Source organism: Sorex araneus, chromosome 4 (assembly GCF_027595985.1).
Source record: "Sorex araneus isolate mSorAra2 chromosome 4, mSorAra2.pri, whole genome shotgun sequence".
NCBI lineage: Eukaryota > Metazoa > Chordata > Mammalia > Eulipotyphla > Soricidae > Sorex > Sorex araneus.
This window is the reverse complement of record NC_073305.1, coordinates 206,338,119-206,353,582: the sequence shown is the minus strand read 5'-3', so window position 1 is coordinate 206,353,582 and position 15,464 is coordinate 206,338,119. Positions and strand designations below refer to the sequence as shown.

At 46.9% G+C, this 15,464-nt stretch overlaps 1 protein-coding gene across 3 annotated transcripts in view; it reads right to left on the bottom strand.

The window, feature by feature from the left end:
- XPO6 (exportin 6) overlaps positions 1–15,464 on the bottom strand; it is a 108,340-nt gene that overhangs the window by 23,261 nt on the left and 69,615 nt on the right. For 2 of the 3 annotated variants that reach the window (XM_055135172.1, XM_055135171.1), the window contains 3 exons: positions 6,904–7,012; positions 4,869–4,961; positions 3,729–3,798 (listed from right to left, as the gene is read on the bottom strand). In XM_055135172.1, coding sequence (XP_054991147.1) covers positions 3,729–3,798; positions 4,869–4,961; positions 6,904–7,012 — 272 coding nt within the window. The remainder of the gene's footprint in view (positions 1–3,728; positions 3,799–4,868; positions 4,962–6,903; positions 7,013–15,464) is intronic. The other variant, XM_055135173.1, reaches the window with a different exon arrangement.

Here is a 15,464-nt window from a genome sequence, read left to right as displayed (position 1 = left end):
TTCTTTTAAAACATATGCCCAAACACCATCTTGGACCATCACAAACTCCATTTGAGCAGTTCCTTCCCCTCTGTCCTTCTGTCACCAAATCCACACAATCCTTCTGACCTGTGGTCTCTCTAGCACGGCCCCCTTCTCACCGGGCCCTCTGACCTCTTCCTACACACCCTGATTGAATGCAAGCAAATCTGAGGCCTCCAGAGGGAGCCCCAACTCTTTGGTTGAAACTACAGGGGAAATCTGCCTCTCTCTACCTCTTCCTGATTATTCCTGTCCTACTCCCTGGAGGCTGAACACAAACAAGGCCAAGCCTGCTGGCATCTGACAATCTTACGGAGACGGGAAATAAGAAGACAAGGGTAACATAATCACAGATCTGCCCTTGATGTACTGCTCGGTCTCTTCCATCGATCCAGTCATCTTCCCTCGGAGGATCCTGAGCATTTCCCTCCAACCACGCCCTGATTTATAGAACAAAGTATAGTCTCTAGAATGAAAAACAGGTAAGAAATGCTGTGTGGGCTTTAGACTTTGTCTGAATGTGAAACTGCTGATGTTGCACCATTTCTGCCCTGAAACTGCAGCAGCACACACTTCACACAGGCATACCATCATTCCGGCTCATCCTTCCTGCTCCGTCCGCACGATAAACACAGACAGGCAATAAACCCCCGTATTAAGGCCTCTGCCCCACGCCCCTAGCCTGGAGACCTATTCCCACCCTCTCCAAAGCACGCAGGGCAGTGCCTCACCTTGAAGGGGCAAGGCTAAGGTCCCCCACAGAGGCTGTTCAGATCCACCCAGTTTCCTGCTATCGGACAGAGCAGCATGGGGCCCCTGCCCCAGATCTGACGGCTGAGTAAGTGGCAGCAGGAGAATGAATGGTGGGTCGCAGGCAGAACCCACGGGGCTTGTTTATACACACTAATAAAGCCAGTCACAGCACTTGTTGGCCGGGTGACAACCCTGTCTCTTTCACCATCATCAACAGCCCCCAAAACCAAAGAGGGCGAGAATCGTGACTGAGTTGGACTCCGGCAGGGACCCAAACCGTAAGAGCCAGCGAGAGGGCCAATGCGCGTGAAAGGAAGTGGCTGTAACTGCCAGGGGGAAGCGAGGTGGCTTCTGCCTGCAGGCAGCGAGGCTGACTCACAGGGCAGGGAGGTTACTCGAGGGGCTGTGGTCATGGGAACCGGGGAGCAGAATGTCCTCAGAGTTTCCATTTTTTAATAGCCTTTGCATTCGAAACTTGGCTTTTGAGTCAACAAGGGATGGGGATGCTTCCTCACAGATTAGAAAGCTTGTTCTACAACAGGAAACAGGCCTTTCTCTGGCCTCCGAGGTTTCGCACTGTGGATGAGCTCTAAGAATGATCTGGAAGAACCAAGTACACTGAAGCGCCAGCGAGAGTAGCTGACGGCGTTTCCCTGGTGCAAAACACACCCTGCCACCCTCCTCGAACCGCAAGAGCCGAGTGTCAGGCACCTCTCGGAGAAAAAGAAATTCAGAATCACTCACAATGTTAACCTTAAAAACAGGCTCCAGGAAACATAAAAAAGCCAGCTACACTGAAGTTTCCAAGAGCGGGTATGGGGTAGATGTGACTTAAGGATAAAGGGGGCAGGCAGGTTGGGTGGGGGGAGATGCAGTAATAGCATTACGGGAGCAGTAACTTTGTATTCCCAAAGCATAAAGTTAACACACTGATATAAAAAATGTCAGCTACAGCACTAAAAAGGAAACCTAGGAATCTTTGGAAAGATTTTCCAAAGCTAATCTTTGGAAAAGGAAAGACATGCTTGGTTTTAAAAAAGAAAAACAAACAAACAAACAGAAAGACAAGAATAATATTTTAAAGGTCAGGATATTTCCATGACTTACCCACAATGAATTTTGGTAACATCTGTAGAATATGTAGAAAGGAAATGAATTTTCAGCAGCACCAGTGGCATATCTTTCAGGTGTATTTGCTCTCTAAAGTTCTGTTGAAGTTTTCCTTACTCTATATACAAAGTCAAGGCCTGTACTTGGGCCATGCGGAGTTCCATCAGCCTCCTGGGGCCCACTGGACTACTCAGAAGTGAATCTAGTCACGGAACCATGTTGTCATGGGCACCAAGAAGGCAGAGTCAGCAGAACCCCCGCTCAGAGGTCCTTCCACGAATAATGAGCTCGCCCAGGAGACCTGCTGCATCTCTGAGTCCCCCACCGTGAGGCCACAAGCAGGCTGGGCTCACAATCCCCTCGGAAAATAACTGTATAAGGGCAGTGTGGATGACAACAGAGGCCTGGAGCTGAATGGCAGAGGGAGGGGACACAGGGACGATGCAGGAAGCAAAGGCCTTGCAAATGGCTCCTCTGCTAGGGCTCTGGTTTGAATCCCGGCACCGTACATGACGCTCCAGAGCACAAGTCGGGGGGGTCATTCCTGAGCACAGAGCCAGGAACAGCCCCTGAGCACCACAGGTATGCACTCCCCTTCAAAAAGAGGGGCCAGAGAGATGCTACACAAGGGAAGGTGCTTTCCTCGCATGCAGTCTACCTAGGTTTGATCCCCAGCGCCCCATATAGTTCTTCCCCGCAACCCAAGTGACCCCTGAGCTCAGAGCCAGGAGTAAACCCTGAGCAACACACACACACACACACACACACACACACACACACACCCTACCCCACCCCCGCCCAGATTTTGCTGGTGGTCTGGAGCGGCTCTTTCCTCCTGATTCCAAGGACACATCAAAGGAAAGGCCAGGGCCTGTCCCCCGAAGCCAGCCCTTGTCTAAGTAGGAGGGTTTTCAGGAAGTCCTACTAACTGCTCCAAAATGGCCTCTCTCATGCACAGAAAACCCTTCTTGGGGACTAATTTCGCCGCTGCTGAACTGTCCCAGGTTAGGCCAGTCTCCGGTCTGACAGCTCTGGAGCCGTCTCAGGATGGGGGCAGGTCACCATCACGCTGCTAAGACGCCCAGCACCCCACCACACCCTCTGGCATAGTAATGGCCCAGCTCCACAGCCCCGAGACTGATCCTGAAAAGACGCCAAGTCACTGAATCCTCCCAGTTCCACAACCCGTGAAGCCCACGGCTGCATCCGTGGGTATGCAACACCTCCTAATTCCAGTGTACTGACAGCCCAGTGGGAGCACAGCAAATGAGGCAGGAAGGTCGCGTAGAAGCCCACCAGCTCAATTTACAAAGACAGGAACACAGAAGGCCCAACTAGCCCAGTACACCCTCAGACAATGACTTTAGTAGCACCATTTGTGAGATATGTGTTGTAACAAGAAGTATAAAGGCGATTATTTTGTGCCTGCTATGGGGGCAACCTTGGGGTACTGGTGGGAAACTGGGGACACTGGTGCAGGGAAGGTCACACTGGCGATGGGACCGGTGTAGGAACACTGAGTATCTGAAGCAACTGTACTCTCAACAACTCTGTAAATCACAGTGCTTAAATCAACTTTCAAATATTAAAAAAAAAGAAAAGAAAACCCTCATTGGAACACACTGTGAGCCTCAGGCCGGGCTGCCCCCCTCAGCCTCTGCCGGGTAATTCTTTTCTAACTTTCCCTGTTTAGAAGTGAAGAGAGATGCAGCAGTGGGGCAGCGGCAATAGAGAAATCATGTTTTTACAGCAAAAAAAAGAAAAAAAGAAAAAAAGGAGGGGGATAATAATTAAATGTTCATTTTAATCTTAACATTAAAATTAGAAAATAAAAACCAGTTTACCTGACCCTGAAGTAACTACAAACTGCTGTAACCCCAGGTAAACTTCTAAATTGTCCTGAAGAACTGGGAACTGAAAACAAAGAAACAGATAAAAATAAAAAAAAAAACCATAAATATGAGTTTTATATCATCTTATCATTAAAACATGGCAAGGCCCTCTGAGTGAGAGGGAAAGGATCGAGAACTTGCTCCGGGAACCTGCCCTACACTAGGATGTGGCGGTTCCCTTCACGGACTCGCCACTCTGCACCCAGCAATGTCCACAGTGGAAACCACCAACTAATATTTAGAGTATGAAAGAAAACTGCCTATCGGTATGATGCCCGTTTTCCTAAAGAAAGCAAGGGATAGTGGGTAAAAAGATTGGGTTTATAAAAGAGGACAAGTCCCCCAACAATTAACACCTTCTAGAGCTCTGAGACAAGCCCTTCTCTCTTCAAATCCAAGGAAAACACTACCCTTGAGAAATAGCGGAGGCGCCTTATTAAAGTGCACACAGCAAAGGGAAAAGACAGGCCAAGTTAATCGGTTTCCTCACTTATGTCTGTATTAGCTCACCATTAATATAAAAGGTAATTTAGACTTTCAGGTGACGGGTTCCTAAGAATGGCAGATGGCAAAAATGGCACTTTTCATAAGCGATCATGTGATAGAGTTGGGCTGTACAATACAAAGTTGATACCAATAAATTACCTGGCCTTTGGAGAAGAGACAGACTAACAGTCTCTCCTCAAATAACAAGGCCCCTTTAGTGAGTAAATCAGCCCCCATGACTAGGAGTCTAGCACATAAACACAGTGTGGGCAGAGAGCAGCAAGTTGATGAAAGTGAGTCTTACAAAGGCTAGTTTCTGAGCAATATATTTAGAAATAAACTCTCTACTTGGCCTGGCCTCTTTCAAGTTACTGAAGACAGCATGGAAAATTCGTATTATATCCAAGAGTTTAGAAAAGAAAAACAGGGCTTTCAAAAGCTAATTTTAAATATTTGGGGAAAAGGTTAACATTTGTTAAATGTAAGGGTTAAGTGTGATAATTATTGTTACACATATACATATATATAATGAGAGCCAGAAAGCCTTACTACTCATGCGACATGCAACTAAGCAGGGTCTTCATTCCCCTCCCGGTGATGAGTTACCAGTGTCGAGAAGGCATGTGTGGGAAGGAGCTCCATCACCTTGGCCACTACTTCCAAACTCTGCCGTAAGTACCGCTGCCACTCTGTCTGCTGCTGCGGGGAGAACACAGAGGGTCAGCAGCCTGGTCACCTTCCCTGCCACATCCACCCACAGACATAAAACTTTAAAGGAGGGGCTGGCGCCATAGCACAGCGGGTAGGGCATTTGGCTTGCATGCGGCCGACCCAGGTTCGATTCCCAGCATCCCATATGGTCTCCCAGGCACCGCCAGAGGTAATTCCTGAGTGCATGAGCCAGGGTGTGACCCAAAAAGCAAAAAGAAACAAACAAACCTTTAAAGGAGTGAAAAATGAAGAAACCAGATTACCTGCTACTTTAAAAGGGCAAAGGTATAATATTTAAATCCAGCTGATTAATTTTATTACAAAAGAAAAAACCCCTCTCTCCTTGTGGGCTGGAGAGACAGTACAACAGGTAGGAGCGCTCACCTTGCATGCGGCTGACCCAGCTCCATCCCAGCCCTGCGTTTGATCCACCACGCACAGACAGCCCGAATAAGCCCTGAGTGTGGCCCCAAACCCTGAATTATAAAATCTAGAAAGACCATAAATTTCAAAAAATAATAACAAACACTAGCTCCTCAAACAGCAGAGTGAGCCACATAGAACGACCTACTTTCCCTCTACTGGACAAAGGAAAACAGTGACCAAAAAGGCCTTCTGTGTGGGGCCTGGAAGGTGGACCCAAGGAGCCCAGGACATGTTCCTGAACAGGCGGGACCCCCAGGTTCAGTCCCAAGCACAGTCAGGAGTGACCCTCGAGCACGCCACCACTCAGTAAAAAGGTTCTGTGAAATGGAGGTCCCCTTACATGACCCCCGCTCCAGGAACTGGTCACTCATTTCCTTCTACGAAAGCCAACTACGGGGCTCCCAGAGGTACAGCTTCTACCGTCACCTGGAGTGGCACTAAGGGCTTGTAGTGATGCAGTTTTTGTGGCCCCTCCCCTACCTCCTGAACCACAGTGTGTTCTACCAACTGTCCCAGTGATCTTACCCCTGCAAGCTAAAGATAGGAGAAGCTAACACCATTAACAAGAAGTGAAGCACAGATACCTCCCGTGCGCCAGACAGTCCTTCCAAATAAGGTCAGACATATTATTCCCCGCTTGGGAGGTGAGGAAATTAAAACAGAGAAACGCAATGTCTGGATATTCACCTCCTTGGCGCACAGGGTCACCGAGAGTTAAGCCCAGGCCATCCTGTTCCAAGTCCAGAGCACTTTCTAATCCAAACACAGATACCCTCAAAGTCCAGGCCACACCACAGCCACTGTTATTTGGGGAGTCCTATAAATGACTTGAGGATTTTCTTTATGTATTCAATTTGGTTTTTGAGCCACACCCGGCAGTGTTCAGGAGTTACTCCTGGCTCTGCATTCAGGGATCACTTCTGGTGCACTTGGGAACCATGTGTGGTGCCGGGAATCGAATCCAGGTTCGCCACGTGCAAAGCAATCGCCCTCCCCACTGCAGTATTGCTCCAACCCCATGACTTGAGAAGTTTAAAGTGCATGGTAGGTTTGTGTCCTTAAATTTTTCCAGGGGTTCATACCATTTTTCCTGGACACATGACTTCTTGACTTAAACTCTAGTCCATGTAGATAAATATGCCTGTAAGATCTTTTTTAAAAAATAAAAAAGAAGTAGCTAATGAATCCAGAAACAAATTTCAGATATGCAGCTCCAACTGTAAGACCACACTGGCTTAAACACAGCCTCAGAAGAGAGGCTTACAGATCGTCAGTCTCTAGCTGGATTCAGACCACACATGACAAAGATTAAGGGGTACACTTGGGCTGGAGACAGTTCCATTGAGCTGAGAGCGCATTTGCATGCAAGAGGCCCAGGTTCAGTTCTAGGCACCACAGGGTGGACCCCCATGAGCACCATCACGAGCTATCTCTGAGCACTGCCAAGTGTGGCCAAAAATCAAATAAAATTTTATAAGTAAAAAAAAAAACAAGTGCTCCTTACATCATCGTCCAGAGTTTCATCATCCAACTCCTCCAACTGGGCCTGGTTGTATCTGAACTGGATTCGATTCAATACCTCCGTGAGCAAGAGGACCAAGGCGTCTTCGTACCTGTGCAGCAGGGAGAAATTCGACACTGAGTGAGAACAGGCTTTCAGCCTCCTGAAAGGCTATCCTGCGCCATCAGGGTAATGTGCCCATGACGAATTACCAGACACAGGAGCATCTGAACCACTGGTACAGTGTGCGTAAGAGACAGCAACAGATGCAGGAGTGATTCTTAACCCTGTCCCAGGCCCCTTTATTTTATCACTGTATAACTGTTGCCGGTCTCGGAGATATCACTGCCCTGGTTCTTTCCTGAGTACAGTTCACACAGACAATCTTTTTACATCCTTCAGTCTGTGTCACTGGCACGGAGTCTCTTTGGGACAAATGTAACCATGAAGGTCCAGTTCCACTGTCGAGTAGGGGCCATTCATCACTCAAGAGACATGGTGACAGGCAGAGAAAGAGCTTTGCTGGCAATAAGCCAGCAAGTTGCAAGAAGACAGACTCACATCCCTCAAGTAACCATCCTGCCCGCAAGGTGGCAAGACGCAGTTTTCACAGAAGAAGAGAACAGGGAAACACGCTTTTAAGAAGCGTGGGCTGTAGACTAATGGGCACCACTGTGATCTACTAAGACCCTCGTAGGCTGATCCCGAGTCATACTACTTTTGGTATTAACTGCAAACAAGGAGTTCTGATTATGGTTTCTGTTCTTTTATCCTACAGGACAAGATACGGAGACATTCTTTTTTTTTTTTGCTTTTTGGGTCACACCTGGCGATGCACAGGGGTTACTCCTGGCTCTGCACTCAGGAATCACTCCTGGCGGTGCTCAGGGGACCATATGGGATGCTGGGATTCAAACCCGGGTTGGCCGAGTGCAAGGCAAACGCCCTACCCGCTGTGCTATTGCTCCAGCCCCGATACGGAGACATTCTTGACATTTTCAACCATCCCTGCCCAGGAAGTTTTCTGATTTGGGGGTGCTGGGGAGTGGACAGAGGCCCATATGCAGTGACGGGGCTGGCCACAGGCAAAGCCCAAGCCTGAAACCCTGTACTCTCTCTCAGACCTCCAGCTTTCCCACTTCCAATACAGAGTTCAGTTAAATTTCTTTCAGCCAGTATTACATGTAGTTGTTTTTAACCCATTCTGCCAATCTATGCTTTTCAACTGGAAAATTTAGACCCTAATTACATTTAATATAATTACTGATAAGGACTTATTTGTCATTTTGTATGTCATCTCTTTTGTCCTCAGTGCCTCATACTCTTTTAGGTTAAACAGATTATTTTCTAATATACCATTTTGATTCTTTTGTCTTTATATATACACAACATATACATATTATTACAATATTTTGTAGCTATTTTCTCTGTTGGTGTCAGGAGAGTAATAGGAACTATAAAATAAGTACCACCTAATGGAGCCAAGGAGATAGCCCAAATGAGACACAGGAGAGCCCAGGGTCTGGGCACTGGCACCACATGGTCCCCTGAGCAGGAGTATCCCCAGAGCACTGTTGCATATGACCCAAAACAAAACAAAAATAAATAACTACTAATGCAATGATTCGCTCTTCTGTAACAATTAAGAGAATAGGTGGTAATATCAGTATACTCCAGATGAGGAAACTACAGTTAACAGAATTTAACTCCAGGGTGCCCAACCCTCCACCTGCGATGTTTTCTCTACATACAATGAACTTACTGCAGGTTTTAGCAGTCACTCTCCAAACTGAATCCTTACTGAACTTTAAGGAGACTTAAAAACCTAAACAAGAAGAAATGGGAAAAGCCTAGGAAAGCCCTGGCCCTTTTGCCCTCTTTCTAATGATTTCTCAAAGGAACACCAGAGCCTGGCTATTTCTCACCTGGATAGTAACCCAACTCAGCGGCTGGAGAGATAGAACAGGGGTGTAGTCACCTGCTAGTCCATGCTGTCAAACTTGGTTCAACATCTGACACTGCATGTGGTTCCCCCCAGCACTGCCAGGAATCAGCCCTGAGGACAGTCAAATGCAGCCCAAAACTCCCACCATCCAAAAAAAAAAAAAGACCCTAATTCAGCATCTCCAAGTTACATACGCCATGGTAATATCACCAGGACCAAAGCATCACTAATTCTCAAGGACAGATCATCTTGACTAAGTGCTCCTTGTTCTGCAATGGTTCTAAGAGTAAACTACCCATGCTGGCTACGCAGCTCGCTCAATGCCAACCTCCCTCCCTCCAGCTGGTGCACGCCTGAGACCAGTCGGAGCACATCTCTCCCTGCCCCTCAGGCTCTGGCAGGGGCCCGGGGGAGCACCGGGGGGCTCAATTCTTCCCTGTGGGCTTGCTGTCCCAGAGGTGCAGCCCTCACAGTTCACCATCACCAGTTCCAGGCCCTGCCAGCAGCGGGCCAGCCTCCTCGGCTCCCTGGGGCACCTCCCCTGAGCTCCTGCGGTGGCTGGGTGGTGCCTTCTCCGCAGAGATCTGCACCCTGGCTGCACAGCACACATGAACATGCCGCCCTCACATCCTCTCCATCTCAATAACCCAACTGCTTTCTTTCAAACCCTCACCCTAGGGCGGGGTGCGGCTGCTTTCTACAAGGATTACGACTCACTAAGTCATCTAAATCTTTCTCACCAATTTTCTACACCGAATTCGTAAAATAGTAAATGTGGATCCCGTTCCCTGACAGGTCTCTTAATAAGCCACTTAAGCTAATGTAAATGAATCCTCAACATCCTCAAGAATAGATGATCCAGGGTAAAAGGTTTGGAGGAGCCGGAAAGAGATTACAGTGGGGAGGGGACCTGACTTGCACATGACTGACCCGGGTCTGATCCCCGAGCCCCGCAGGAGTGATTCCTGAGGGCAGAGCCAGGAGTGAGCCCTGAGCACCACTGAGTGTGGCCCCCAAACAAAAAGAAACCAAAATGCCTTCAATGCCAAGACCAAGAAGAGTCCACCTTGTCTTGAGAGTGATGCCCCAGGCGGGAAGACTGTGAACAGACAATCTGAAAAGTATTCAAGGAGCCATAGACACGGCTCAGTTCCAGGCCACGTCTAGCCTGGGCGAGGGCCTGATGCCACACTCTTCCCTGCCACAGCACCACCGAGTATGGCCTGGCGGCTCCCAAGTACCACAATGGAAGCCACCAGATTCATAGCTCTGGGTGGAGCACTTCACCCCAGCGCCACTAGCTGGAAATCCTATTTTTAAAAAAATAAAATCAATTATTCAAAATCCCCCTTATGCGTCCCACTGTCAGAGTTTAGAGCTATAAGAGATGATGACAATGCCCACCCCTCCCCCAAATAGCAAGTCCCTTGGTGCCTGCAAATGACCTACCAACCCAGACTCGCCTGGCCACTGAGCATGGCCCAGAATAGAACGCTAGCAGGAACTATCGCTAATGAAATAAGCAACATTTGTGGGGAAAACTGCCAACAGACCTAATAATCCACTTCGGTAATCTTCAAAGAAAGGTAGATCAAACACTTAAACCTAGACTTTCTATTTGCCATGTATTCAAGACACAAATTCCAAAAGGCATAGAAGTTTCATACACACGCTGCTATTGTTCGAAACACTCACAATTTTACTAGGAAAGAAAATCCACTTTAGACTAGGAAGAGATGAAATCTATAAATTGTTCTGCTGATAAAAAGGGAAGTTAAAGACTATATGCAAATGATAATCCTAAATTAGACCTGGAATCCTTACTGGCAGTCAGCAACTCTGGTTACAAAAAGCTATTTTTAAAAAGTCCTACCACTATGACAATGATAGTTGGAAATGATCACTCTGGGTTATGAACTGCATGCTGAAAGCAGATAAAGGAACAAACAAGATAACCTCTCAGCACCTGTACTGCAAACCATAATGCCCAAAAGGAGAGCAAGAGAAAGAAGAAAAATGCCTGCCACAGAGGCAGGCTGAGGGGGAGGAAGAGAGGTGGGGGGGCAGGAGGGTAACTGGTGACACTGGTGGTAGAAGTGTACACTGGTGAAAAGATGGGTACTGGAACACTGTATGACCGAAACCCAACCATGAGCAATTTGATAACCATTTATCTCATAGGATGGAAGGAAGGAAGGAAGGAAGGGAGGGAGGAAGGGAGGGAGGGAGGGAGGGAGGGAGGGAGGGAGGGAGGGAGGGAGGAAGGAGTACTATCAGTTGAGCTTATAATAATAAACTCAACCAGGAAACAAGCATTCACTTAGAAAACTGATTTCCAAAAATGTCTGGTGCGGGTGAGGGGAATGTACGAGCAGGGGGTGTGGACCTACCCAATACCTAGTTTTCACAACAGTAAGCACTGAGGGCAACAGACAGACTAAAGACATTTCCCAGAGACAACTGAAAGAAGGCACAGGCGGGGCCTATACACTGCGTCATGGTGGAGCCTATACACTCAGTATCCAATCTCACCAGAACATGACTGGGGAGGTAAAAGTCACACTTTTAACTTGTAGAATAAACATATTTTTGATTGCTTTTTTGGGAGAGCTGGGGGAATCCTTACTCCTGTCTCTGAGCTGTATACAAGTTTTACTTGCTTAATTGCTATACTATCTCTCCAGCTCCAAAATAAACAGACTTAAGTATTTTTAAAAAGTGGGGTCAGAGCGATAGTACAGTGGGTAGGGCGTTTGCCTTACACATGGCCAACCTGAGCTCAATCCCTGGAGTTCCATATGATCCAAGCACCGCCAGGAGTAATTCCTGAGTGCAGAGCCAGGAGTAACCCCTGAGCATCGCTGGGTGTGACCCCCCCCAAAAAAAACCCAAAATTTTAAAAGTCAGTCTATAAAGAATGAAGAGACTCCAACCACTCCTCAAAAGAAAAGAGCATCAGTATATGACTACCTCAAGATGAATTGATGCTGGAACTGTCAAAGACTTGGACCACAGCAATAATCACCAGCTTCCACATGGTTCTTCAGACGGGTGTGACAAACTCAACTGCCTCCTCAAAACTCCTATGTTCAAGCTCGAACCCCACCCAGTGTGCCAATATTTCAAGGGACCAGAATGATGGCAGCAGAGAAGACACCTGCCGTGCCAGGGCTGATCTGGGTTTGATACCCATCACCCCCTACGGTGCCCTGAGCCCCTCCAGGTGTGATCCCTAAGCACAGTCAGTTATGGCCCCCAAACAAAATAGAATACATTTTAAACTGAATGACAAGGAAAATACAAGGAATTTAAACATGCTGATTAAGAGAAAGCAGTATTTAAAGGTAAGCTTTCAGCAATAAATGCTGAAGTATTAAGAGGTTAAACCTATAGACACTAAATTCTGAACCTGAACCCTAAATTCTGAGGGTTCAGCATGCAAGCAACACAGATGCCCTATAAATGCATGATGAGGGGCTGGAGCGATAGCGCAGCGGGTAGGGCGTTTGCCTTGCACGCGGCCGACCAAGGTTCGAATCCCAGCATCCCATATGGTCCCCTGAGCACGGCCAGGGGTGATTCCTGGGTGCATGAGCCAGGAGTGACCTCTGTGCATCGCCAGGTGTGACCAAAAAAAAAAAAAAAGCATGATGATATGAGGAAGAACAAATTAGCAAAAACACGACAAAAATCCCAAGTCAGAAACTACTAAGGGCAGTAGCACATTCCTGGACAGCTTTTCCCCTCAGTGAAACAAACAAGGGCTTGGGAGCACACACAAGCTGGGAGCATGCTTTGCATACAGGAAGCCTGGTTTCCATTTGGGGCACTGCTGCATCTAACCCGTACCACCAGGAGTGACCCCGCCCTTCACCCCTGCCCCAAAGCAGGGAGCAGCTTCTGATAGCTACTGGGTGTGGCCCCCAAATCAAACACCACATTTGCTCTGTGTCAGTCAACTTCTTGAATTTCTCTGAGAGTGCTAGAGAAAGAGGAGCCAGGAAGCAATCAGAGTCCTGAGATGAACTTAGTTAACACTTTTTATTGATTGTATCAAAATGCCATGTGTCAACAGGCACTTCCTCTTGATTAAGCACAGTCGCTCCCTCCCAGCGATGTTTCTCACGCTTACCCACATCTGTTTACAGTCCGATGAATGTCACCGGAACCCCTATGCCAGTCAGTGGCCAGCACTTGCCAGAACCTCTTAACAAAGGAGCTCACAGGACGTGACTCAAGAACTCTGGGTTGCTCAACGCAGGCTTCCTCATCTCACCGTGAAAAATAAGTTTCTACTCAGATGGACCCTTCTGATGGGCAAGCACAAAGAGAAATGAGGGGAAGAGAAAAGGGAAGAAAGCCAGTACTTGTTTACTCAGCACCTGCTGTCCACTTTATGCACACCGGGTCATTTCATTTTCCTGAAGACGTGTGAGGTGGGCACAAAATACCAGCATGGAAAAGGAGGCTGAAATCCAGGTCCTTCCCCCCAAGTGGCAAATTGGGACAATGAGCTCATCAGCAATTCTGCTCGGCAGGCTGTTACAAAGAACAACTGGCACTGAGACGCAAGTTCTCCACCGTCCCACCAGCCGATCAACAAGCTCTTGAACATTCTCACTAAGGAAAGAACATGCAGAGCTTCAATTTCCAAACTTCTAGAACCAAAAATAAATCCATGTACATTTGTGCTTCTAAATTCGTAGCCTACACTGCCAACCACTTTGTTGTGATGAATGATGCAAAACCTTTAAACCACAGGGACAGGAACTAAGCGCTGGCTCTGTGACTTAACCACACCTACGTTTTCCATTGAAGACACCAAGAAAACACTCGTGATTACTTCCTGCAAGATCAGTTGCTACTGAAACTGTCTCAAATATGACTCCAAAAGCAACCAAACTTTTCTTTCAGATATATTTTAGCAGCTGAAACACTTTAAATCACATTTTCACAACTGAGTTCAAATCGTAACGGCAGTCACCAGTAACTGGTGTTCCTAATTAACCACTTCTCCGTCATCTCTAGTGCACCACACCGGGGTCTTTTAGAACCTAGAGCAGTGGTTGACAAGTTTTCAAAACTTGGATTTGAAAACTTTTGGGGACACACATTTGAATAAGTATAGGGTGTGAAAAGTGACAAGAAAAATAAAGAAGTTGAAGTTCAACTTTCAGTGTGTGTGCCTGGTGAACTACACTCACCCCTAGAGTCCCCTGCGGGTATTCTTATTGATAAGAAAGCCAAAGTCAGACAAACGGGAAGTCTAATGGCTGGGCAGGCGGCAGAGGGTCATGAGGCTGCCCCGGGCCCTGACCAAAGGAAAAGGGCAACACCATCTTCACTGTTTACTGCTGCCGTGCCAAGTCTGTGACCACTCAATGGGTGCACATGCCACATGATGAACTGCCTTGAGGATGGTGAGGACCGTCCTCCCAGGATCAGCGGGCTCATTTTTCAAGAGAACATGCATCTAGCAAAGAACCCAGGGAAAATTAACAATTACCAGGAAACAAGAGAGGAATGAAACTACTACTGCTCCCGCTACAATAATCTGTGTCAGTACATTTTTAACACTGGTAATCAGCTAACATATGTTCGCTTTGGAATTATTTCCTCCATTCCTAAAGCACATTCATACTTTGCTTTTTATAGAAATCATTTCCTCAGTTAATATTCAAACAAGCCTGAGATGTAAAGGAATATCAGCTGCTAAATACAGCAAAATCAAGCACAGTTCTCGAATCAAAAGATGCAACTGTTAGGCATACAGGAATTTTTCATAACTGATTTTTCTTTTTTTCTTTTTTTTGCTTTTTTGGGTCACACCTGGCGATGCACAGGGGTTACTCCTGGCTCTGCACTCAGGAATTACCCCTGGCCGTGTTCAGGGGACCATATGGGATGCTGGGATTTGAACCCGGGTCGGCCGCGTGCAAGGCAAACGCCCTACCCACTGTGCTATCTCTCCAGCCCCATAACTAATTTTTCTTTAAAGAATCTCATTTAAAACAATTGTTTTAAGTTGGCAAGTTCACCCAAAAAAGGATCTACTGTTGTGTAATAAGATTTCTGTGATACATTAATATATGTCCCATAACTTCATCTGGACTGATACCCAACTTGGAAACTATTTTGCAATTAAAAAAATTAACAAGTCTCACAATGGAGACGTGACTGGTGCCCGCTCGAGCAAATCGATGAGCAACAGGATGACAATGATACAAGTGATATATAGATATATATATATATATATATATATATATACACACAGTGATAGTGATGTATATGTATGTATATGTGTATATGTATCTCTCGCAAATGGTCCCTGAGCACAGAGCCAGGAATCAGACCTGAGGACTGCCTTGTGTTCCCCATCCCCACGGGAAAACAACCTGAGCAAAGGTTCTGCGGGTCAGTCCGACCTTTTTCCAGCACATTCTCCTCACTGCCCCCGTGGAGCACGTTTCTGAAAGAAGGGCCATAACTTCGACAGCATTTATGAGTATAATGTGCCATACATTTTAGATACATTAGCTCACTGGTTTATTTCTGAAATAAAATAATAAGCTCAGTGTACAGAGAAAATACTTTCTACATGCAAGCAACCAGAGTGGAA